This window comes from Strix uralensis, chromosome 1, assembly GCF_047716275.1.
Source record: "Strix uralensis isolate ZFMK-TIS-50842 chromosome 1, bStrUra1, whole genome shotgun sequence".
In the NCBI taxonomy this organism is placed as follows: domain Eukaryota; kingdom Metazoa; phylum Chordata; class Aves; order Strigiformes; family Strigidae; genus Strix; species Strix uralensis.
Genome location: NC_133972.1, coordinates 76,633,475 through 76,658,834, shown reverse-complemented (window position 1 = coordinate 76,658,834; position 25,360 = coordinate 76,633,475). Strand labels below are relative to the sequence as shown.

Below are 25,360 nucleotides of genomic sequence, written 5' to 3'. Positions count from 1 at the left end.
GTACATATTTATTACGTGGGCAGACACAATAGGAAAATGGGAAAATGACAAGGACTTGCAGAGTCACAGCTCCTCTAATTGGCTACCTTTGTTAAGAGATACAGGTTGTTAAAAGGGCATCCCTGGTAATCAATACTGGAAATAGATACTGCTTAGCTAGACTCAGAGGATATTTTTAACCATTTATGATGCCACTCCTTTCTGCTTTCCACTTAACTGAAACAGCAAAGTATCCATGTGGTTCATGCATCTCACATGAGTGAAAACTGTAGCTATTTATTTAAAAGTAAACTTCTTGTGGCCTGTAATCCCAAACTGATAATGGGAAAGGGGCTGAGGTGCTGAGGTACACATGCTCTTTTTTTTTTTTACTCTTCAGACATACTTTTTTTTAAAAAAAAGAGGCCTGGAACATTTGAGTAAGTAACTGCATTCAAACCTCTCAGTCATTATGACCCTACTTAGAGTTGCATGGAAAGGGAATAATACTAGCTATTAGAATAATATTAACCTCTTAATGTACACCCTCTATTGGCACATGCATATTCAGCACATAAGTACTGTTGCATCTGAAGGAGCTGTTTATGGAATATGTTAGTGATGAATACATAGCAAGATTCTTTGTCACATTAGTGACATTAAAACTGCATTGCACAAAAAAGACTGTTGAATCCTCAGTACTTGGGTGAGTAATGAAACTGATGTAGTGGTACAGTTTGATTGTTTCTGAAAGGATCCAAGATCTCTTAAGGGAATGAGCTCTCTTCTATGCTATTAAATCTTTTTGATCAAATATAAACAAATGAGAAGAATGCCCTTTTGGAATTGATTATCATTTATTGTCAAGATATAGTAGAACTAATGTGGACTGCTTTTAGGGACATTTCATTGTTGCATGGATGTATTTAACTCACAGCGTTTCTGCTTACGCACTTAGTAGTTATAGGTTATTGTTTTAGGCTGGGGCCAACTTTTTCACTGGGCCCTTGATTTATAGTGCCTGTCTTCCTGTCTCTGCTAATGCCAGTAACGATACCTGCAGCAGTCAGCACAACTGTGAATTATTAGAAGAAAAAAATTGAATATACATGGATTTAGTGGCACAATCAGTTGTTGCTGCCTGAGGTGCAATAGAGATCTTCCCTATCTGTTGCCTGCAACCATAGCAACTGGATCCACTATGTCCTGCTTATCCAGAATTATGAACACTGCATTTGCAGGGCTTTTTACCAGAAATGGCTCTCACCGTTCACAGTGCAGTGTGAACATGCAGTTATGAATTATGTATGCCTTATGGCAGGAGATTAATAGTAGTAGTGGTTAATAACTTGTACTCTGAGATAAAAATCTGATTTCCCAAATTCCAGATTGACATGTGATTTCCCAAACATACCTTATTGCTTCCACCTGCATAAATACTGTGCTGCGATTTTCCAGAAACTTGTGTAAGACTCACATGTTCATTTGGAATTAACACCAATTAAATTCTGCAAAGGCTGCAAAGATGCATTAGAGAAAAAATAGATGCAGAAGTTATCTGGGTATTCTGCATACAATACAGAGTGGTGGGTTACTCTGCTGGTCTCTTTGCTTAAAGTGTCAAACTGAAGGCCGTCACAGATCACGCAGGAGACTCCAGGCTCAAATGATGCTGCTGAGTAGTGCATCAAAGGCAGTTTTCCAAATGGCCACAAAAGTACAGGAATGTCTATATTACTGAGATGGAAGCAAAACTCAGAGAGTTTTATCTGTGGAACTGGATAATCTCTTGCCTAGAACTCTGAAGAACTATCTTGTGATAGTACAGACAAAAAGGAAGGATTTTAAATATATCAATCAAGTTTGGACATGGTTTTGTATGACTGGAGAATGTCTTATTTGCTTTTCAAGAAAAAGCAGAGGTAGGAAAGGATCTGGGAAACTAGAACCATTTTTCCCTTCTAGGGCAGTACTGATGAAAAGACAAGTCTAGTCAAAAATCTCAATCATTGACCTGAGGAGTGAAGACATTCTAGTCCTTTAAGTGGGTTTCAAGAGTAGGAAAAAAAACTTATTCCTTGCACTCATGCTGCCCTGCTGCCTCCTCTTTTCTTTACAAGCCTGGTCCTTCCACCAAAGTCAGTGGCTATCTCTACTGACCTCAAAAGATTATGAGTTAGATCTAATTAAGAACACAGGAGCTGTCACAAGGTCTCGGAAGACACCTGGGGTTCAGTCACCCTTCCCAGTTTTCCTCCTAATTTTGTGCAGTCACAGAAGTAAGAGATAGACTGAACCTTTGTTGTTAACTTTTCTCCCACATGACAAATTCTTGTCTAGTTTATGAGCTGAGTTACAGCTACACAAGCTAACAGATACTGTATCATGATATTTTCAGTTATGGCTGAACATCTATGGCCATTCTGGAAAATGCAAACAATTTCAATCATAAATTAGGCCAGGCAGAATTGAAGGAGAAATCAAAGGAATAAAGGTCGCTAAAGTACAGGGAGGGACTAACTGTTCCACTGTAGATCTACTATCTTACGGCACGGACACACTGAGTAGGACAATCCCCCATTGAAATAGAATAACATGGAAAAGACAGACAAGTCTCACTAATGAGGAGGCGTACAGAGACTTGCTGTAAAGAGGGGTTCGGTCTCACTGTGGCTTTTGTCTTCTTTTCTTTACCATTTTGATTTACCTGGCTGAAATCAAACAAACATTCACGTGAGGTGAAATTCTCTGTGGGAAGAGTGGCTCAGGGGAGCTCTAACAAGGCGACAGAAAGCACAGAAGTGAACTGGAACTGCAGAAAACACATTCCACTTCTTGCATTCCCTGCATGCCAGGAAGATGGGACCTGTGTTGCACTCAAACACGCTGACACAAAGGGCAATTTCAAAATCAGCCTAGTGAGGTGGTTCCAGGAACTTTCTTTTTTTATTAGTTTTGACCTCTACTAATACACAGAACTCCAAGTTATCAACCTAAGTCACTGGCAATGGTTTGCTTTCCTTAGTCACCCTTCTAAGACCACTTAGACCTTCAGGCTCTAGAATATTTCTGAACCAGACTCTTAAACTGTTCTGGTATCTGGCAATACTTGTGTATAGTCCTATCCAGTTTCAACTGAAGTGCCCTTCACAAAGTCCATTCATTTCTGTTCTGTATAGGGTGGTGTTTGTGAGAGCTGCTGGGAATAAAATAGCATGTTATATGCCCGCAGAAGTTCATCTATCCTAAAGCAGCAGGTGCTTACCAGCTTTGCTATTTGCAAACAACTCTTCAGATTAACTTCAAGCAGATGTTAACAACAGTGTATCTTTACACAAAGAGTATTAAGAACCATTTGGACTAGCACAGGCAGTTATTTGCAAGCCGCCTTTCTTCCTCTTTTATTTCAGCTGTTTGCCTCAGTAACAGCTGCTGTTCTCAGTGCTGTGGTGTCTATAGACAAGCATGCTCCCATTAAAGTGTTGGTGTGGTCATTTTTCCATCGTTTGCAAATACGCCCCTTGTAAGAATTATCAGGGGAATAGATAGCTTCAGCCTTCCTTTGTGAAAATGTAACACAAAAAAAACCCATTAACTTTTAACCTGCTAGCTTTGTATCATAGTGAACTTGTTGTGCTTTAAACCTTGCTCCTGGAGCTTTCTGAAATGGGGGAAATTCTCTAAGTAAGGTCCTATCAAGAACAGGAGATGCGGGCCGTGCAGCCATATAGTAACAGCTCTGTAGGGGGTGGAACATTCCAGAAATTTCCTTCCAGAGAAAAAAATTGTCTTCAACCTCCAACTAAACGATGCTCTGAATGGGGTAACTGGAACGGGTCAGGGTTTGCTCCTTGCTGAATAGCCCAGAGCCATCTGCAGAGAGGCCCAAGGGCCTCCCACTGACTGTGGCTCAGTGGCTTCCTCTAGTGACAGTGTTTGAAGCTGCTCAGGGAGCTGGGTCTGAGAAAAGTGTATTACCGCTATGCAAGGGTTTGCAGCGTTGCAGTACAGCCTCGAAGTATGTTGTATTTCTACCTTTATCTTGTACGACTGGCAGAGGGTGAGGTCTTCCTTTTCTCCTTGCTGGCTGCCTAGCTGGCTCACTGGAAGAAAGAAATGACTATTTATGTTGAGGCAGCCGGCTGGTTAAAATTCATCTATGTTGAATCTCATTTAATTCCCTTGAAATTACAGTAGAGATGAGTGAAGCCCTTTGCTTCTGAGAAGCTGGGCCTTGTTACAGCACACTTCTCCTAAAGGCTTCCACTGGAGCTCAGGGCAACAGCCAGTCTTGTTAGAGAAATAAAATACTGTTCGTACATAACACAAGTGCTCTGGATGCCATACCACCAGTAATTTTTGGTGGCCGTATGCAGCCTGGTGTGTCTTCAGGTCTAAATCCAGCTACTGAGAGACAGTAAGAATTTCTTTTTATGTCTTATCACAGATGTTAACTATTTCCTGAGCCATTCTTGCTGAACAATTCCGAGGGTTAGCCTTCCATGTCACTGTTACTATATTTGTAGTACTGTAGCAGCAAGGAGCCCTAGTCAGAGGCTCGTATCTCTGGGGATATTAGGGGCTTATGTGCCAGGCCCTGTACAAACACCCGCAATGTTCCTCTGTGTTTGTCCAGCTTTAGGCTGACACAGTGCAGCACAGAAACTGGGGGGAACAAAGTTCTTGTGGTGGGAACCTGCTGTGGAGCATTTGAATGAACACACATTTTTTGTAGCTGCAATGATCCTTTTTACTCAGGAGAAACAGATTATAAACATCTATATAATACTTATAAATAAATTATATATGCATGTGGGTAATATATAGTACCTATTTTATTAGTCATTCATATTAAGAGCTAAGTATCTATTTGCGGCTGAGGCAACAGGTGGCCTAGAGGCATAAAATCCTTTCCTTAATTTACTGAAAAGCCTTCTTTTCATGGCAGTAGAAAAATGGGAATCCTAATGGTGCCTACCTTCTTCTCAAAAAAAGGCTTCCATGTTTTCTCCCACTCCTCCTTTATAATAATCCTAGTTTCACACCTAAAATGATTACAGCATTCTGTATTGTTCTTTCCATACATATGCACAGCCAAAGACAAGAATCATGAAGCTCAAAATATCATGTATCAACCTCTGGGAACAGGTGGACTGTGACTCAGGGGCACAGAGCTCTTGTTAAGGTGGTTTTTTGTGTAAAAGTAGCTTAGCACAACAGTTCTATTACCTACCCTATTTAAGCCACCTGTCTGCAAGGGGTTATGCTGCCCTGAGATCTGCAATTTACTAGATGAAACAGCTGACTTACAGGGCCTGTAATCTTTGTGAGTTAAACCACAAAACAACAAAAACCAGGCCAGGGTCTTTTCTTGTTCCCAGGTCTGAGCAGAATTATTTATCTGTTGAGTTTTCAAACTCTGAAGCCCCTTTTCATACACTTCTGCCATTTATCACCTGTTCAGGACTTAAAATGGTGCTTACATTTTCACAGTTACCCAACCAGAAATGTTTTACACAGCCAAGGTCTTCTAAATCATTTGAGAACTGTATGCTAATATAACCGTCAACAAGTAACATGCTCCAACAGGCACATTAAACCATCTTTTACTTATATAAACATTCAATTAAAAAGAAGACTAATTCCTTTAGCAATATAGTAAAGTGTTAATAGATGTACCTTTTCCTTCTCTCCACTTTACATACTTTCAATGTTCTTTTCCTTTCACTTTTCCACTGGAACTAGGTTGCATTATGTTACAGGTCAGGTTGCATTTGACAGCTGTTGTCAAACAAGCCTCTCCCAGGTTCTCCCTTAACATGTCTGAATGGTATTTGGTCACAAAAGGACATCGTTGATACCCAGTAAAGACAAATATTGTCAGCCACTGTTGGAATAAGGGAGTAAAACTACTTTCTTTCAACAGGACATGGATGTAACTGAGGCAGTCTCCATGAAAGAGGCAACTATTGTAGAGTTGCCAGGATGGCCTGGCATTGCCTATTCTCTGAGAAAGAAACAGCTGAGATTAAAAGATGAAAATTTTTCAACAAAAAAGTATAAGGAACTAGGGAAAAGAAGATAAGAGAAAGGAATGGGACAGAAAAGGAGAGGAAAAGCTATGCTTGAGAAAAACTGAGCACTCTGAAAATGTCTACATCTTATCCAAGATACAGGCAATTAAATCAGTATATTTATGCTGCCCTTACTTCTATCTCAATGAGGCCTCTAGGATTGCAGTTGTGGCTGCGGCTGGAATTTGGCACTAGAGTTTTAACCTTTAGCTTTAGTGAAGTGGCTCAGAGGATGGCTGCTTGATAAGTGGGTCAAACTAAACACAGCATAGAAGAGATACTGGAAGGATAATAGGAGGCTTTTGCCTGCAGAAGTTGGTCTTTCACAGCTTGTTCACCTCAATATATCGAGAGACAATACATTACAGGAAAATGTTTCGATAGTACAGGAGAAAGCCAGGGCCATTTTATAAGAAAATGTCTGGAGGTGATTATTTTAGACAAGAATGAAATGGCCAAAATCTGTACTGAGACTAGTATAATTGTGCTCAATCAGGCTAATGTAGGAATTACAATGGTTCTTCTAGGGGTGGAGCCTGTGGAGAATTTCAACTTTTAAAGAGTGTTTTCTTTAGAGTACTATCTAATGAGTTACAAATGTTTTTCAAAATTATATTTCAGGAAAAAAAGACTTGAAGATAGTATATTGGCTTCAATGGGTACAGGATATAAATAAATTTCAACTGCTTGTAAAGATGCAGACTTCCTCCTAAGAATTTGTTTTGATTTGTAAATGGGGGAGGGAAACATACCTCACTTGAGTGAAATTCTGTATTAGAAACCAAACACTATAATGAAATTCAATGCTAGTTTGTAAATATTTCCTGTTTGTAAATAATCCTGCTGGCAAAATTGGACTATTGTATACAAAGAACAAAAATTTAACTGCTGATCCATCTACGACTGAGAGAATTGTTCAAGACAATTATCCTTGAGTAAGATTTGTTTCTTAACACTTATTTGATGTACAGAAAACTACAGCAATCGCTCATTATTACTGGTTGTTTTCTTGCTGCAAAGTTAACCTGCAGAAACAGGAGCAGAAGTTTCATTTCCCCCAGCTTACTCATGCAGTCCTTTAGCAAACAAACTTTCATTAGGCGTTCTTGTGAGCTTATATTACAGCTGTTCATTTCTTTGCACCACCAAAAAAAGTAGAGAAGGAAGAAAGAGCCATGCTTTAGTAGACTCCTTTCTTTAGGCAAAAAAAAAAAGAAAAAGAAAAAAAGGGCACTTGCTGTTCATCTGTAAGAACTGAAAAAAGACATAGATTACTGTTACAGCTGTAGATTTCATGTTAGAGTCAGAAAGCTGTTGCAAGAAAAAAATGACGGTTGCTGCATGGCTAAAATGCTACACCGGGCATTTAGAATATTTAATTATAATAACAGCTTTTGCATAAGACTCATTGACATCTGAGAATGTCATATCTGGTAGCAAATGAAAACTTGCAAGTTTCCATTAGTTTGGTAATTGCTATTGTTCCCATTGTCAAGATAGCTAAATTGAGATGTAGTGAGTAGACAACTGCTACTCGCCGCAGGGTATGGGTGGCAGAAGAAGGCTCACACTTTACAGTCAAAATAATGAACTACAAAATTACACTTTTAAGGAAATACTTCAGATTCACCTGACTTCCACTGACAAACATATTTTCTCTGACATATGCACAATCAATTAATGAAAATGAATACTTCAGGTCATGGTGAAAATACAGAGTGGAATATTTTACTCTCTGGGACAATCCCGCTCACAATCATACATAGTTTAAATATGTAGTTTTCTTCTGTGATCACAGTACCAACAAATATCCTAACTGTATCCATCATGTCTTGAAATGTCTGTGATTTACATAGGGTCCAGTTTTGTATGACCACTCCACATAAGTAGCAAAACAGGTTCAGATACACAAAGGACTCAAGGTCCTTAACTCCACTGATTTCTTGGCTTTCTCCTCACACAGTCGCACGCATTTCAGTAAGATGCCCTCAAGGAGTAAAATACTGCCACACATCTTGGCAGAACCAGAGCCAAAGTGAATAAGGAGAGAGAATTGTATTAGATCCAAAAATCTGTAAGCATCTGTTTTTATCACGAATTTATTATAAAGGTGATTGATAGAGTTACCTCTGTTATTGTCAGAGCTGACTGCTTTGCCTTTTGCAACCTTTTGCACCTGTTTTCGTGTCTGTCCTGTAATTTATTAAGACATTTCTTTCTCTTTCCTCTAAAGTGTCTGCCTGTGTGCTTACTGCCAGAGCCAGGAACACTTACTGTATGCACTAGTGATCTGTTCCAAGGTTGGCTGCAGCTGCCCTGTGCAGCTTGATGGAAGGGTACAGGGGGGCTGGAAATGGCACGACCTTGTGACACTGCCATGGAGCATGGCCAAAAATGTGCACACCATGGTATACACCACTTACAGGTAAAGGGGTCAAGTGCCCACTAAAAAATCCCGTCCCCTCCTGTTTGGAAACCCACTCATAGTCTGATCTAGACAGATGCTCCTGCGGTTTGTTGCAGTTCAAGCTATGAGAATACAGCTCTGAGAGAAGTTCTCCCTGACTCTTTAGTCTCTTCAGAAATACCCAAATATGTTACTTAATAGCTTTTTATATAAAGCTTCAAGCACTTCTTTGTTGACCTCCGCAGATATGAAGGGTAAATTATCGGTATAATGTACTTTTAAATCTGTACTTCTACAGGCCAAAAACTTTTTCTCTCTCCCTCTGTAATAGAATAGCATTTCTGCATCAACGTCTCCCTTTCAGAAATGTGCCATTTTCTTAATGCCTTGCCAAACTACTGTTTTTTCCTTTTTTCTTTTATGCATATAAGGGGAAGCTGCTATGTGCAATGATTAACAACTGTGTCTGGAATATATCTACAGCTTTTATATATATCGTATTTCTGTCTAGGCCCTGATTCTGCAGACCTTTATGCTTAACTTCACACAGCATGAATCTGTGAGTTTTATTCTCACTTTAAAATGTATAACAAAAATTAAATTATCACTTGAGTAACTCATTGCTTTCTTGAATGTATTTGTTACCAAGCTTCATAGAAATACTTAAACAACATTTAAACAAGAAGCTATTTAAACAACCTGTTAAATTACTGGATTCTAATTTCCTTACACTCACATGAAGTAAAACTTTAAAAAATTATACATCCATAAAAATGTGTTTGTAATATAATCTTTCTGACACACATTACATGAATGATAATTTAAATGAGCCATACTTCCAAGACAACTTTCAGATCTGAGTGATATCCAAAGTGAGTGAAATCAATACTTCAGATGCAGTAATAGGCTTATCACTCATGATGGAATCAGCACTGTTGGCAGGAAACTATGCTTAATATGAATAAACAAGCCACACCTAGATTTGTATTCAGCAATTTCTTGCACAACTGAAGAGAGCGAAATAGAAGACGTGATGGCCGAGATGCTGGTTTTAACACCAGTCAAGTATAATCTGCAACAGCTACACTTCTGAATATGTTACCAGTACTCAACAGCACTGAGAGTTCCTCCTGTTTGATCAAATGGCTATAACAAATCTTTATCTTATAACACTATTTCCATACTTGCAAAGTTCCACTGAAGGTGAAGATGATTCTCTGTATTAACAAAACTACATTTGTCCCAGATTCTCAGGCTAATTCGACTAACAGGGTACTACAATTTCTCTTCCTTATCCAACAATCATTTAAAAATCATTAGCTCTTCTCACATTCACTGATTATAATAGGGTATGTCCTGGTTTAGCCAGGATAGGGTTAAGTTTCCCCAGCAGTGGGGGGGGAGCTCTAGCCGGGTTATTCAGATACCATGCGGACGTCACATCCTGGCGCCTAAGCGAGATGGGTCGGTTAACACGTGTGTTATGCCATCGCGCTTCTCACTGCTGTATTGGTAGATATTTTGCTCTGTTCATTGTTATTACTGTTATTCTTATTGTTATTGTTGTTGTTTGTTGTGTTGCTGTTGCACTGTTGTATTAAACCTTTCCTTATCTCAGCCTGGGGCTTTGTATTTCACTCCCTTTGTGGGGGAGGGGCAGCGGCTGTGTGGTCTCAGACCCCGGCAGGGACTAAACCACCACAACTTTGGCGCCCAACGTGGGGCAAGAGAGGGCTGAAATAAGGACAAGAGGAGAAGGTGTGTTAGAGCAATCTGTTAGGTGTAATTTTTTCTGTTTTTATTTGTATTGTTTGATAAGAAACGTTTGCAATGCTGACCAATTTGCTTGCGTGGTGGGGCTGGATTAATCCTCATATCCACTCTGTGCTCCTAGTACTGGCGTTTGTTGTCGGTGGAAAATGTGTCAAGGGTTTTATTTTGCTATACTGGTTACTGTCTGCTTATAATGGGCTCGTATCGCTGTTTGTGGGGGTGAACCGGTACCTGTTTGCTGCCTGGTCTTTTGTTTGGGGTCTCACCCCCTCTATGGGTGAGCCAGGGGAAGAGATTCTCTTGTTTTTTGAGAGTTTCAGCTATCCCTGGAGCACCCAGGCCAGTGTGCTTGCGGCACTGTGCTTTCTAAATGTCTGCCAGATCTTGTTTTGGGCCGTGCGGTATTTCTCCAACAATAGCACCACCCAGAAACCTGCCCTGAGGGCAGATAGTTATAAATGTCTAGGTATGCGGGAGAAGATGGGCAAGTACCTGAGTGAGTGGTCACCCCCAACATTCTGGGATTTCACTCCCGAACAAGTGCAGAGTCCTGATAAACTGGTGGAGTGTTTGGAAAATGTGTGCTGCCAATCTGACAAACCCCGGGAGACTCAACTCACTGCGATGTGCTGGGGGCTTGCCCATGCTTACTGCATCGCCATTAACACTGATCACTGCCCTCAAGGGGGAGAAAGAGCTGCAGGGTCTGAAAGTGAACTTACTGGTGCAGCAGCTGGGCCAGGGGAACAGGCAGTGCCAGTACCAGTCGCCTCCACCAGCACAGCAGAGCCAGAGGGACAAGCAGTACCAATATCAGTCGCCCCGATATGGAAAAACAAATATACCAAAAAATCCCCTCGCAGTGTACAGGGTGATAATGAACCAGGCCCATCATGAGAGCAGGAGGAAGAGCTGGAGGTAATCATCCGATCTCTATCCCTCAGTGAATTGCGAGATATGCGGAAGGATTTTAGCTGCAGTCCAGGCGAGCAAATTTTCACCTGGCTGCTCCAATGCTGGGATAGTGGAGCTGCTGGTTTTGAATTGGAGGGGAGAGAGGCCAAGCAGGTGGGACCTTTAGCCAAGCAGGCTGGTATTGACAAGGCAATAGGGAAGCAGGCTCAAACCCTCAGCCTTTGGAGGCGACTCCTGCTCGGTGTGAGGGAGAGGTACCCCTACAAGGATGATGCTCTATGTTGGTTAGGCAAGTGGACCGACGTGGAGAAAGGCATTCAAAACCTCAGGGAAATGGCTGTGTTTGACATGGTCTATGGTGATCTGAATGATGAGCAGTCACCCATGGATCCAGATCAGGCCCCTTGCACACAGCTGATGTGGCGGAAGTTCCTGGAAAGTGGACCAGAGGGACATTCCAAAGCATTAGCAGTAGCGCCCTGGTGGCGAGATACCCAGACTCAGACAGTGGACGAAGTGATTATCCAGCTCCGGCAATATGAGGGAAGTCTCCCTTCCTCCCAACATGCTTTGGTTTCAGCTGTAGAGGAACTGACTCAGAGGCTCCAGAAAGTGGAACAGGACATGTCCTACGTTCCACCTGCACGGGCCAATGTCTCAGCTATTAGAAGCAGGCGCTTCCCCACCCAAGAGAAGGGCAGTGCAAGACACACACCACGGGGCACCCTGTGGTTCTTCCTCCGCGACCATGGGGAAAACATGAGAAGGCGGCATGGACAGCCCACTTCCGCCCTAGCTGCACGAGTACAGCAACTGAAAGGGAAGACCACCATGAAAGGGGAGTCTTCCAAGAGAGATGCAGCTCCAGTGTCTAGTCGGAAATCCCCCAGACAGAATAGAATGGCCAACACTATGCTTGACCCTCTTGAGGGGACCAGGAAGTCATTCCTGCAGGAGTCACTCTTAGATCAAGTGAGTGATGGTGAGCAGGATTAGAGGGGCCCTGCCTCCAGCCAGGTGGAGGAAAGGGATAATCGGATTTACTGGAAGGTGTGGATCCGATGGCCTGGCACATCAGAACCACAAGAATATAAGGCCTTGGTAGACACTGGCGCACAGTGCACCCTGATGCCATCAAGCCACAGTGGGGTCGAATCCATCTGCATCTCCGGAGTGACAGGGGGATCCCAACAGCTGACCCTATTAGAGGCTGAAGTAAGCTTAACTGGGAAGGACTGGCATAAGCACCCCATTGTGACTGGCCCAGATGCCCCATGCATCCTAGGTATAGACTACCTCAGGAGTGGGTACTTTAAAGACCCAAAAGGGTACCGGTGGGCCTTTGGTATAGCTGCCCTGGAGGAGATTGAACAATTGTCCACCTTACCCGGCCTCTCAGAGGACCCCTCGGTGGTGGGGTTGCTTGAGTTTGAAGAGTAGTGAGTGCCAATTGCCACCAAGACGGTGCACCGGCGGCAGTACCGCACTAACCGAGATTCCTTGGTCCCCATCCATCAGCTGATCTGTTGACTAGAAAGCCAGAAGGTGATCAGCAAGACTCATTCACCTTTCAACAGCCCTATATGGCCAGTGAGAAAACCTAATGGCAAATGGAGACTAACCGTGGACTACTGTGGCCTGAATGAAGTTACGCCAGCAATGAGTGCTGCAGTGCCAGACATGCTAGAGCTCCAGTATGAGCTGGAGTCGAAGGCAGCCAAGTGGTACGCCACAATTGACATCGCTAATGCGTTCTTTTCCATTCCAATAGCACCAGAGTGCAGGCCACAGTTTGCGTTCACTTGGAGGGGTATCCAGTACACCTGGAATCGATTGCCCCAGGGGTGGAAACACAGCTCCACCATTTGCCATAGACTGGTCCATACTGCACTGGAGAAAGGTGGGGCTCCGGAACACCTGCAGTTCATTGATGATATCATTGTATGGGGGGACACAGCTGAGGAAGTCTTTGAGAAAGGAAAGAAGATAATTGAAATCCTCCTGAAGGCTGGTTTTGCCATCAAGCGACAGAAAGTTAAGGGGCCTGGAAGGGAGATTCAGTTCCTAGGAATAAAATGGCAAGATGGGCGTCGCCACATCCCAATGGAGGTGATAAACAAGATAACAGCCATGGCCCCACCAACCACTAAAAAGGAGACTCAGTCCTTCCTGGGCGCTGTGGGCTTCTGGAGGATGCACATCCCAAACTACAGCCTGATTGTGAGCCCTCTCTACCATGTAACCCGCAAGAAGAACGATTTTAAATGGGGCCCTGAGCAACAACAAGCCTTTGAACAAATTAAGCAGGAGATTACCCAGGCAGTGGCCCTCGGGCCAGTCTGCACAGGGCAGGAGATTAAGAACGTGCTTTACACCGCAGCCGGGGAGAATGGCCCTTCCTGGAGCCTTTGGCAGAGAGCAGATGGGGAATCCCGAGGCCGACCTCTAGGCTTTTGGAGCCGGGGATACAAAGGCTCTGAAGCTAACTATACACTGACTGAGAAGGAGATACTGGCAGCATACGAAGGAATTCGAGCTGCTTCAGAAGTGGTTGCACTGAGACACAGCTCCTCCTGGCACCTCGACTGCTGGTGCTGGGATGGATGTTCAAAGGAAAGGCTCCCTCCACACATCATGCAACAGATGCCACATGGAGTAAATGGGTTGCGTTGATAACACAGCGGGCTCGAATAGGGAACCTCGACCTCCCAGGATTAGTGGAAATGATCATAAACTGGCCAGAGAGCAAAGATGCAGGGATGTCACCAGAACAAGAGGTGAAACGTGCTGAGGAGGCCCCACCATATAACGAGCTGCCAGAGGAGGAGAAACGATATGCCCTGTTCACTGATGGGTCTTGCCGCATTGTGGGAAAACATCGACGATGGAAGGCTGCGGTGTGGCATCCCACACGAGAAACCACTGAAGCTGTTGAGGGACAAGGTGAATCGAGCCAGTTCGCAGAGGTGAAAGCCATCCAATTGGCTTTGGAGATTGCTGAGTGAGAAAAGTGGCCGAGGCTCTATCTCTACACTGACTCGTGGGTGATGGCAAGTGCCCTGTGGATGTGGTTGCAGCAATGGAAACAGAACAACTGGAAACGCAAGGGCAGACCCATCTGGGCCGCTGAAGTATGGCAGAATATTGCAGCCCGGGTGGAGAACCTCGTTGTGAAGGTGCGCCATGTGGACGCCCATATACCCAAGAGTCAGGTCACTGATGAACACCAACACAACCAGCAGGCGGACCAGGCTGCTAAGATCGAGGTGGCTCAGGTGGACTTGGACTGGCAGCGTAAAGGTGAACTGTTCATAGCCCGGTGGGCCCATGAGACCTTGGGCCACCAAGGCAGAGATGCAACATACAGGTGGGCTCGAGATCGATGGGTGGACCTCACCATTGACACCATCGCAGAGATCATCCACGGATGTGAGACGTGTGCTGCAATCAAACAAGCCAAACGGGTGAAGCCCCAGCGGAATGAAGATCGATGGATGAAATATAAATATGGAGAGGCCTGGCAGATCGACTACACCACACTGCCACAGACCCGCCGGGGCAAGTGCCATGTGCTCACAATGGTGGAAGCAACCACTGGATGGCTCGAAACTTATCCAGTGTCCCACGCCACCGCCCGGAATACCATCCTGGGCCTTGAAGACCGAGTTCTGTGGCGACACCGCACCCCAGAGAGGATTGAGTCGGACAATGGGACTCACTTCCGAAATAACCTCATAGATGCCTGGGCAGAAGAACACGGCATCGAGTGGGTCTACCACATCCCCTACCACGCACCAGCCTCTGGGAAGATCGAGCGCTACAATGGACTGTTAAAAACTACATTGAGAGCAATGGGGGGTGGAACCTTCAAACACTGGGACACACATCTGACAAAGGCCACTTGGTTAGTCAACACAAGAGGATCTGCCAATCGAGCTGGCCCGGCTCAGTCAAAACTTCTACGTGTTGTAGACGGGGATAGAGTCCCTGTGGTGCGCATGAGGGATCTGCTGGGAAAAATGGTCTGGGTTAGTCCTGCGCCAGGCAAAGGCAAACCCATCCACGGGATTGTTTTTGCTCAAGGACCTGGGTGCACCTGGTGGGTGATGCAGAAGGATGGAGAGGTCCGATGCGTACCACAAGGGGACTTGTGAATTATACTGTGCTTTTGTTAATTTTTCTTTGTTAATGCTAATTGCTAAATGGCAGCTGAATATGACGCACATGGTATAGAATAAAGGGGTGGATTATGTCCTGGTTTAGCCAGGATAGGGTTAAGTTTCCCCAGCAGTGGGGGGGGAGCTCTAGCCGGGTTATTCAGATACCATGCGGACGTCACATCCTGGCGCCTAAGCGAGATGGGTCGGTTAACACGTGTGTTATGCCATCGCGCTTCTCACTGCTGTATTGGTAGATATTTTGCTCTGTTCATTGTTATTACTGTTATTCTTATTGTTATTGTTGTTGTTTGTTGTGTTGCTATTGCACTGTTGTATTAAACCTTTCCTTATCTCAGCCTGGGGCTTTGTATTTCACTCCCTTTGTGGGGGAGGGGTAGCGGCTGCGTGGTCTCAGACCCCGGCAGGGACTAAACCACCACAGGGTAGAATGTAGCAAGTGTGAAATTTTGTACTAAATTAAGGAAGAGAATCATGTTCAATATTTTAAATTTTTACCTGAGAAACCTACAAAGCAGCAGATAATTCCAGTCTTCTAACTGAAGTACACATAGATCATGGCCTCTCCTGTGTTTGAACTTGCACTTGAATACTTGAGTACTGTAGGGTTTTGTACGATGTGTAATGAAGGGTGTGAAGAGAAAGTTGCATAGTCTGCTGCAAACATTCTCTTACATGGTTATCACTTCCATACAGAGGGAGATAGAGTAACTTTTCCAGGTACCATAGAATCACAGAATGGTTTCAATTGGAAGGAACCTTTAAATATCACCTAGTCCAACCCCTCCGCCACAGGCAGGGATATCCCTCACTAACTAGACCAGGTTGCTCAAAGCCCCGTCCAACCTGGCCTTGAACGCTTCCAGGGAGGGGGCATCCACAACTCTGGGCAACCTGTTCCAGCGTCTCACCACACTCCTCATAAAAATTTTCTTCGTTATATTCAATCTCAATATACCCTCTTTCAGTTTAAAACTGTTGCCCCTTGTCCTGTCAATACAGGCCCTGGTAAAGTCTTTCTCTGTCCTATCTTATAAGCCCCCTTTATACATTGAAAGGCTGCAATAAGATCTCCCTGAAGACTTCTCCAGGCTGAACAACTCCAACTGTCTCAGCTTTTATTCATAGGAGAGGTGTTCCAGCCCTTATTGCATGTGAAAATACATTCCATCCGAAAGCTCTATTTCACTTCCCTACGTTCCTGAGTTCTTACAATGGTTTGGTCTGGGAATTAAATTATCTGGTGGCCTATATCAGTCCTCTGAATAGTCATTCAATTAAAAAAAAAATTATTTGCCTATCCAGAATAAATTATAAACTTGGTGTGAAAGACTGCATGTGCAAGTATGTGAGTGCACTGATAAGTTTAGGAGATGATAACAGCAAAGAGCTGGCTGATTATATTTTTAATATACTTCAGCAATTCTCCTAACCTGATAATAAACATGAGCACATTATTAGAATAATATAGAACATTGCATCATAAACTCTTACATATATACCCAACAGAAAATTAATTCTTTGTGTTTATACCTCTCTTAGAGAACAATATTCATTACTATCATCTTTCTAAGCATCTCAGATGTAACACACAGAAGTTGTTTATATAAATATATAGAGAGAGCATAACTAGTTAGGCATACAGTTATATTTACTCTCTCTGTGTATTTCAGAAATTATTTCTGTATGTATGAAGTAACAGTTTTATAAAAATAGCTATCTATGAAGTAATAAATTGGTATGTATCCCCTGTGTTTCTTCTTACTGTTACTAAATATCTCTCTTTGTTCAGATTCTTTCCACCATTCTTCTTCTTTCCCTGTCATGTTCCTTCAATTTTTCTTTAGTCTGACATGTCCTTCAAATTTTTGGGTTCGTTTTTGTTCCTACCTTCTATTGTAGCAGGCCTGGAGAATTGTGTCTGCCTCTCCTTACCATCTGCACCTGGGGGTTATGGTTATAATCATCCTAAATAATTCTTCCCTCTTCCTCCAAACCTGTACCACAATGGCCTGACACATCTCCACTTGTCTTTCAAACTTTTATTGGCTTGGTTGGGAAGTCCATGGACCATGACTTCTGTTCCTGGTCTACATATCTATTTTCCCTGAGCTAATGACCTGCATTAAAAGTCAAATTGGTTACTGGTATTTTATGATTCTTCATAAAGAAGGAAAGAGTACTTACAGTTTTACTCCAGGTGAGACCTGTGGTATGATGCTCTTTGATATAAGCTTGAAGCTCAGACCAGATGTTCAGATATGACTTCACCCAATCAACATGGCGTGCATCACTGTAAAAACAGAGATGATATTTATATGTGTGAATACACTTAAAACCAGAAAGCACTGCTACTCTGACTTAAAGCAGGTAAAACCCAACGTCTGCCTTAAAGCCATGGACAAACCAGTTAGCAGGCAGCCAGCCAGCCCAGTGCTGAAAATACTGAGGCCTACTACACTGGAAAGCTTTTAGATCCTTCCAGAGGACAAACAAGGGTAAAGGATGCCTCTAACAGAGAGTGCTTCCTGCTGGAAGGGTGTGTCATCATCCTGTTCAAAGTCAACTGAAGAAGCACTAAAGGTATATGGAGCTGTGCAGCAGCTACCCAGACTCAGTTTCAGGGTGCTGAATTTTAGAAAATTAAATATCTGTGGTTTCTGTAAGACCCTAGCTCCCAAGTTCAAATGTAGCCAGGGTAACACTGGATCATATTTATACAACAAGAATTTTTAAAGTACAGGTCACAAGCTGGCTCTGGAATCATTATTTGGAAGGCTTAGTCTTCCAATGGGACAGTAAGTGAAAACCAGATATATATATATAGAGAGAGAAATTGCTTGTAAGATGGAGTCCTTAGTTATGAAGAATTATTACTGAATAGTGACGGCTATGGACTGGATGCTCACAAGGATTTGGGTGTCTACCTCCTATTTATTTCCTCTGGAGTTTGACGCCTAATACTGATGAGGATCTGGGTCAACAGGTTTAATCCAAAGCCTACTGAAGTCAAGGGAGAGCCTCCCACTACTTTGGAAGTGATTCAGTGATTCAGTGAAAACCAGAAAAAGAATTCCATATTAGTGGAAGAACTAAAGACCTAAATAATGTACCCTGTTTAAACTGTTATGTGAGAGATTTTATTCTCCAGAAGAAGTACTAAAGCCATATTGTAAAAATCTTCAGTTACCCCAGTAGGTACTACCTTCAGTAGGTACACTAAAGCTTCGGAAATATATATTTATATATATACAATTAATAGAAATATATACAAAAGGTTTTTATATATATAAAGTTTTCCTCACTAAGAAGAAAAACTCAATAGCAAATACTGTTCTTCACTGGGATATAAAAATCAAGAGCCAAAATCTGGCCTCCAAAAGTACCAAATCAACAGGATTTACACATGACTTTTTTAAGAGGGCATAGGAAGGACCTGTATTTTTTCTCTTTCTCTGTCAGCTCACAGATCTCATTCATGGAACTTTTTTGTAAATTCCTTGTGCTCTTTAAGAACAATGCAGTGATACAGAAAAAACTAAAATTGGGAGCTACAGAATTAGATGCTCAGTTGTATACATCTACCACCTAAATGCACATTTTCAAGTGAAAAGCAAGAACAGCAACGGTATGAATCCACAAATGAGACAAGGACACGTAGCAGCTAGCTAGCAACATGTTGATATGTAAATATGCATTTGCATATAAGCTTATGATGCTGGAATGCCAGAAAATTAAACATAATTCTGTAATTTGCAGAGTGAAAACCAGCATTACTAGTGCTGCTGCCATTCTCACTGCAACACGCTACAGGTCAAAGATGAGGAGGGGAAAATATACTACTGCAAGCAGATTTTATCAAGTGCTTTTTAGTTTACAAAATGCTTTCTGTGATGGCATTGTGAACCCTGTTGGTATGGTTAATGCTCTGTTCTCTGGCTAGTAGATACTGGGGCTTGGCAACATACCTGTGCTTGTAGTCCTTTAATACCCTGTTAGTATAAAAGGTAGCAGCATCATTCATCTCCTTGACATAAGGGCCTGGTTTAGGAGACTAAGACCATCAATCCATGGTAGCAGGAAACAACAGAAAGAGAAATGAAGTAAAACATTAGTGAGATGCTTTCCCTGATGTGTTAGGTATATTACAAAACACCCTCTTGGGTGTAGTAGACTGAAGAACTATGCAGATGAGAGTGCAGAGTTCTGCAAAATTTGGAACTCTTCTGGACCACACCATCCAGAAGCACATTTACAGCCCTCCCAACCATCCTGTGTGTCACTCACCACTGCTATCCACCCAAGGGCAGGTATGCTTTCACTGACGGCTGAGAGGTGGTTGAACATGTTACTTCCTCTGTTCCTTTCTCGGAAGTTCTGGATTTCCTGAATCTTCTCTGATATTGGCTTGAGAAGCATTGCCACCTCGTTCTGAGGAAAACAAAAGAAAAAAAAAAACCAAGAAGACACTGCTGTTACAATTGGTGGTCCGAAAACACCCAGTGGTTTAACATTGTCCTCCCTGCCCATTGATTTAACAGTTGGAAAGAAAGGTCAGCATATTCTCTACATTAAAGTAACAATTTAATTGCCCTTCTCTGGTTGCAGTGGCAAAATGCACAGACATTAAGTATTAATAATGTGTTGCAGCAAAAATTGTTCTCAGCACTGGCAGGATTATTACATGCTGCCCAAGTCAAGACCTATAGAGACCCCATAGCTCAGAGTTAGCAGAATGCTTGTATTTTTCATCTGATATCCCTGGAACTTTTTGAGTCTTTACACTGGCTTGAGTTTTTCAAGTTATTAACCAAGTTGTTCTTTCTGTAAAAAACACAAACTGCTTGTTAGGTTAGTGGCCTCTTATCACCTGGCAATGAGACTGAGAAAGTAATACACTGAAGACAATATCAATTTTAGCTTTCCCTATTGGTAAGTTTTAATGTTTTAATTTCCTTTGGCTGCAAGTAATGTGGGAGGAATTCATGGGAAACATACTGCCTGCAAGCCATGGTTTGGGGAAATTCTCCTGTGTTAATCAGAAACGAATGGTATCCAGGGGAATGACTGCTGAGTGGAAGGAATAGTGTCTGGAGTGAAGAGAAAAGCAGAATGACTGTAGAAGCTATCCAAACTCTTTCCTGCGCAAAGTGAATGCTAATCACACTGACCCAGTGTCTCAGAAAAACTAATTTAGAGCACTAACGTACTGGGAAAAATTCTTCCACTCAGAAACAGCACATTGAGGGACAAGGAGTCATTGGTTTACAAGCAAAACCACCACTGTACCTTGCAACCCTATAAAACATTTCTATAAAAACAGTCCAGTTCTTTTATCACAAAAGTATGCCTGCAGAACCCATACTATGTCCTACCAAAGAGAGTGCACCGCTCTGATTTTCCCTGGCACTTCACTCAGAAATCACTCAGGACGTAGCAGAACTCTGGTTTTTTTCACCTTTTCTCAGGACTACTTGTTTAATGGAATTAAGGTCTTGTTGGAGACAACTAATCTTCATATTCTTAAGGACTAATGCTGCCATGACACAAGACGATGTGTGCATATGCGCTACTTGATCTCTGTCATCTGTAATATATTTCTTTTCACCTTTCTGCAAGACCTCAGCTTTACAGAATTTTATGTCACCTTAAAATAAGCATGTCTTCTAGGGATCAACATAGGTCAAAAGACACTCAAAAAAACATGACAAAAAGAAGTTCTGCATTTTTAAAAGAATTTTGATCCAGCTATGGAGCCTTAATATTTTAGTGGTAATATAATTTTGAGAAAGGCCTATGCATCTGAAATGCACAGGGATGTTTGATCTTGTCCTACAACAAAGTGGGTTGGGAGAAAACAAATATTTACAGTATTACTGGGAGATTAAAAGATTTTTTGTTGATGGCTTAATGACCAGCATAAGTCATTAAGTCTGAAAAAGCCCTGAAACCTCCGTGATTTGTAGTTCTTAAAAACTGATTTTGTTGCCATAACATGATAAAGTCTGCAGGAATTCTTCTTTTTAATTTTTGCTTGTTTACAACATGCTGCAGCTGGTTGGTTCTTTCTTATTTTGCAGGGAAATCTTTCAAGTATGACAGTAGTTAACAAAACTGAAATTTAAGAAAGTGCTTGTTCTGCTTTGATATTATGCCAGTTTCCCTCCCATAAAGTCTAAGGGATATTTACAGTCCTTAGCTTACTGTGAATCTTCATGGCTCAGTTCCAGCCAAAGAGAATATCAGGGCTAAAAATACAGCTCCACAGATGCCTGGTATATCTAGACAGCACTGGGAGGCAGCACGTTTCTGTGGCTAGGACACAGAAGTGGGAGTCCATAAATGGGGGTCTCTTTGCAGCTCTCCCAACAAACTATCATCAGGTTTCAGGAAAGCTGTGTTACCTTTCTGTGCTTCAACTTCCTATGTATGAAATGATGCCAATATAGCTGTTTTATTTTGTAGAACACTTTGATATCTACAGATAAGAAGGCAAAATTAGGGCCAAACATTTTCCTGAAAGGTACCATAAGACCCACGCCGCCTCCTACTCCTCCTAAAAAAACTCCCAACCGCTTTTGTGAGGGTTTTCTGTCAGTGGTACAGACAGAATTTCTGTCCCTTAGAACACAGGACTTAACCTGTCCAGTGAAGCAACTGTTTATAAAAATGTAGTGGATTTATGTAATTTCACAGAAAAAGTGCCCTGCATGAGTTTTAAAGGTGAAATACATATTGCTAAGGAAAGTAGCTGAAAGTAATCACTCACTTGGCACTGTAGTGACTCCAGAAAGAGCCACAAAGGGCTCGAGGCTTTGCTCAGCTCTGTCCCATGTGAGATGTACTGGGAGAGCAGTAGAGCCTGCCTTCCCTTCACAGTGCACTTGTCCTGTTCTGCAATGGCTGCTAGCTGGCTGCACAAAATGTGTGTGTATGTTTGTGCAAGCTTCTTGTGATCCAAGTTTCTGTGAAAGGGCTGGACACAAAGGAATACAGGCCTGCAAGGAATCACTTAAAATTGAGTCCTGTCTCCCCGCAGCCAGTTCCAAATTTTTAGTTAGTGATTAAACTGTAGATGAATTATAGTGTATATGGCATACGGGTATGAAAAGGCTCATTAATTCTGGCAGTAATCAGTCTTGTTTGGCTCTACAATGCAGAACCAGTTGTGCTGAGGGTTCTAAAAGAATAATCTCTTTATTGCAATGAATATTAAAACAGCCGGTTGTTAATAAAATGATTGTCTCTACTGTATCTCTAAGAAAAAATGAATTCAAGGAGATGAATCAGAGCTGTTGGAAAAATCTTCAGCATGCCTTTGGCATGTGCTAGATAAAATTTCTTGTCATTTAAGACACAGAACAGTTGTTTAATAGAAATTTAAGAGTCTTTGTATAAACACCATTCCTATTATAATATCAGTTTTGCCGAAATGTTTAAAAATGTACCAGTGGCACAACAATATCAAAAGTAATTCCCAGTATGCCTTTGTCCTTTTTTAATAATTATTAAAACCAGATGGTCTTTTTAAATATTAATACCTAAACAACCAGCCAGCTTTGATCCATGTCTTATAATTCTTATTAGAAAATCAAGAGTAGTAAAACTATTGCAGTGATTAGCCGAAACAGCCCAAATAAGCTACAACATGCAACAAGAACTGCCTTAGACTTTGGCTTCAGAGACTTAACAGTCTCAGCCCAACCTCATAAAATGGCCTGGCATACCAGTATTCCAACCAACCGCACCAAACAGACTTTCTTCTTCTTCACATTTTTGTAATACTCACACGAGAAGTTCCCCGGATGACAGGTTTAATATGACTGGGGCACAAGGATTTAACTCAGGAGAACGGCCAAACTTTTGGGTTTTGTGATTTTTGTGATTTGCCTGTGAAGTTATGCTAAACTGAGTGGCTTGCTTAAACTTTGGCTGCTTGAGCCAGTGATTACTTGAAAATCTTAGGCTTAGTTTGAGAAAACGGGTATTTTCTCAGACCACTGTGGTCCAGAAACCTGCCAGCATGAATCACAAAGGCGCAAAACCCAGCAGGTAAATAAAAATACAGTTTTTAAAGACCTTATGTATTTTTAAGCTAATCTTACATGGTTTTTAGGGGTGAGATTGTTTACTGAAGAATTTTTATGTTGATGGGTGGCAACACAATTCAGACCTCACTATTATAGTGTTTAAATCAACTTGACCCATTATGAAAAAAACATGGTGAGGGAACAAATACCCTTTAAAGTTATGCTAACTGAGGGGGTGGCAACCTTTGGCATAGGAGCAGTAAAAGAAAGCTGAGAGCATTTGGGATCAGCAGCCCCTTCATTTTACTCAGCTGCAACTAGAACAGCATGACTACAACCTTTATTCCATGGTCTATAGCTCTGTTATTTTCTTCTGTCAGTTCAAAATCTCCATCATACTTACATTGTATTTTTCACAGGCAAGTTTGAAACCTGGAGTTGATTTGAATCAGCTGTCTTTGTATATGTTGGCAAGCAGAGCAGCCTAATAGGAATGGTTCTGTAGAGCAAAAACAGTTGGTGCTGAGGACCTGACATTCAGGGGGGCCTATTTTGGACTAGCTGTAAATCGTGGTTTAGGTGCTGTCTGGGAGTGTATCTTCCATTTAATTTAATCAGAAAGACACCCATTTTGTACACCCTAAGACTACTCTGCAATGCGGATCACAGCATAGTAAATGGGGCTGATTTGAAGGAAAAATATAGTCGTGCTGTGAACTAAAACACTAATGTAGACACAGCCATTATCTCTGCAAACAGCCTAGTACAGTCCCATCCCACATTTCATCCTTTCAAGGGATGAAAGATGTCATGCATAGCATCCTCCACTCAGTTCTAACAATTTAAAAGGTGAGCATCTCCTCTCAGCCGAGACTTGATTCCCTCTATTGTAAATGAAGAAAGAGATGTCCCTGAGGAATTCTTTCCACCTATTAATAGATGTTAGAAGATTATATTTTAGAAGACATGAAGACATGTGAAGAATGCAGCCTAGAGGTGCTGCCATTTACTGTAAAGAGAGCCTAGAAAGACACCTTACACAACATGCCTACCTTGACAGTTAAAGTTGATGAGCAGAATCCCATCCTGTGTCTATAGGAATAAAATACTGGCAGCTTCAGTGATCACCAGTGAGATGCATTTCTGTTACGAGTGGCTATGATTCTAGAACTAAAATAGTTTTAGATTAACTGTAATTTCCCATATTTTGTTTTGTAAAAGGCAATCTCTAAAGACTTTAAAATTTGTTAGTCCTTTCTTGTATATATGTGGTTTAAGAAAGACCTGTCCTTTTTGTTGTAGCTGTGTATCAACAGTCTGAATGGCATCAGTGTTAAGATTAGGCTGAGGAATAACCTCTTTCTTTAAGTATATAGAAAACATTTTTTTCCGGAGGTGAATCTATGCTACTTGGTAATTTGAGCCTCCCAATGCTGCATTTAGATTCCTCAAATGCTTTTTTTTTCTTTTCATTATTACTTCCATAAAGAAACACTACCAACTTTTGTTGGCAGCTGTCAAACTGTTTTTTAGCACTGCCTAACTTCATCTCTCCTTGAAGAAAGTGTTTCACATTTGGTACCACAGTTTTGCTTTTAAAATCGCAGTATAACCTACTGCATCTTAATAATCCAGTGCTTTCTCTGCAAGCATTTTCTGATATCCAGTAGAGATCATCAGTGAGATCTTTCTCTATAATCACTACATTCACATCCCTCTAGTATTCGAATATTTTCAGGGTTCAGATGTCTCCTCCTAACTAAGTACAGAGAGACATTAATTTATTCTGGTCTCATTTTCTTAGACTGTAAATCTTCAATGTAGTGGTGTAACAAATGTTTGATTTGTTTGTCAATAGTACAGGTTTTGCCACTTCAACTCATTGCTGTGCAACAGCAGGACTATGACACAGAAAGACAAATCTGCAGAAATGTCTGGTCAGCTTCATCAGCACAGAAGCTTAGACACATTTGTGTGCTTCCAAAGTGACCTAATTGGTATTTG

The 25,360-nt window shown here is 41.9% G+C and overlaps 1 protein-coding gene and 1 long non-coding RNA gene across 2 annotated transcripts in view; one reads left to right on the top strand and one right to left on the bottom strand.

The window, feature by feature from the left end:
- The window catches only part of CAP2 (cyclase associated actin cytoskeleton regulatory protein 2), a 74,271-nt gene that overhangs the window by 9,636 nt on the left and 39,275 nt on the right, over window positions 1–25,360 (bottom strand). Inside the window, exons 5-7 of the mRNA XM_074871566.1 lie at window positions 19,614–19,757; window positions 19,295–19,380; window positions 17,514–17,619 (exon numbers count right to left, since the gene is read on the bottom strand). Coding sequence (XP_074727667.1) covers window positions 17,514–17,619; window positions 19,295–19,380; window positions 19,614–19,757 — 336 coding nt within the window. The remainder of the gene's footprint in view (window positions 1–17,513; window positions 17,620–19,294; window positions 19,381–19,613; window positions 19,758–25,360) is intronic.
- LOC141944649 (uncharacterized) overlaps window positions 1–25,360 on the top strand; it is a 51,137-nt gene that overhangs the window by 16,890 nt on the left and 8,887 nt on the right. The gene's annotated exons all lie outside the window — the stretch shown is intronic.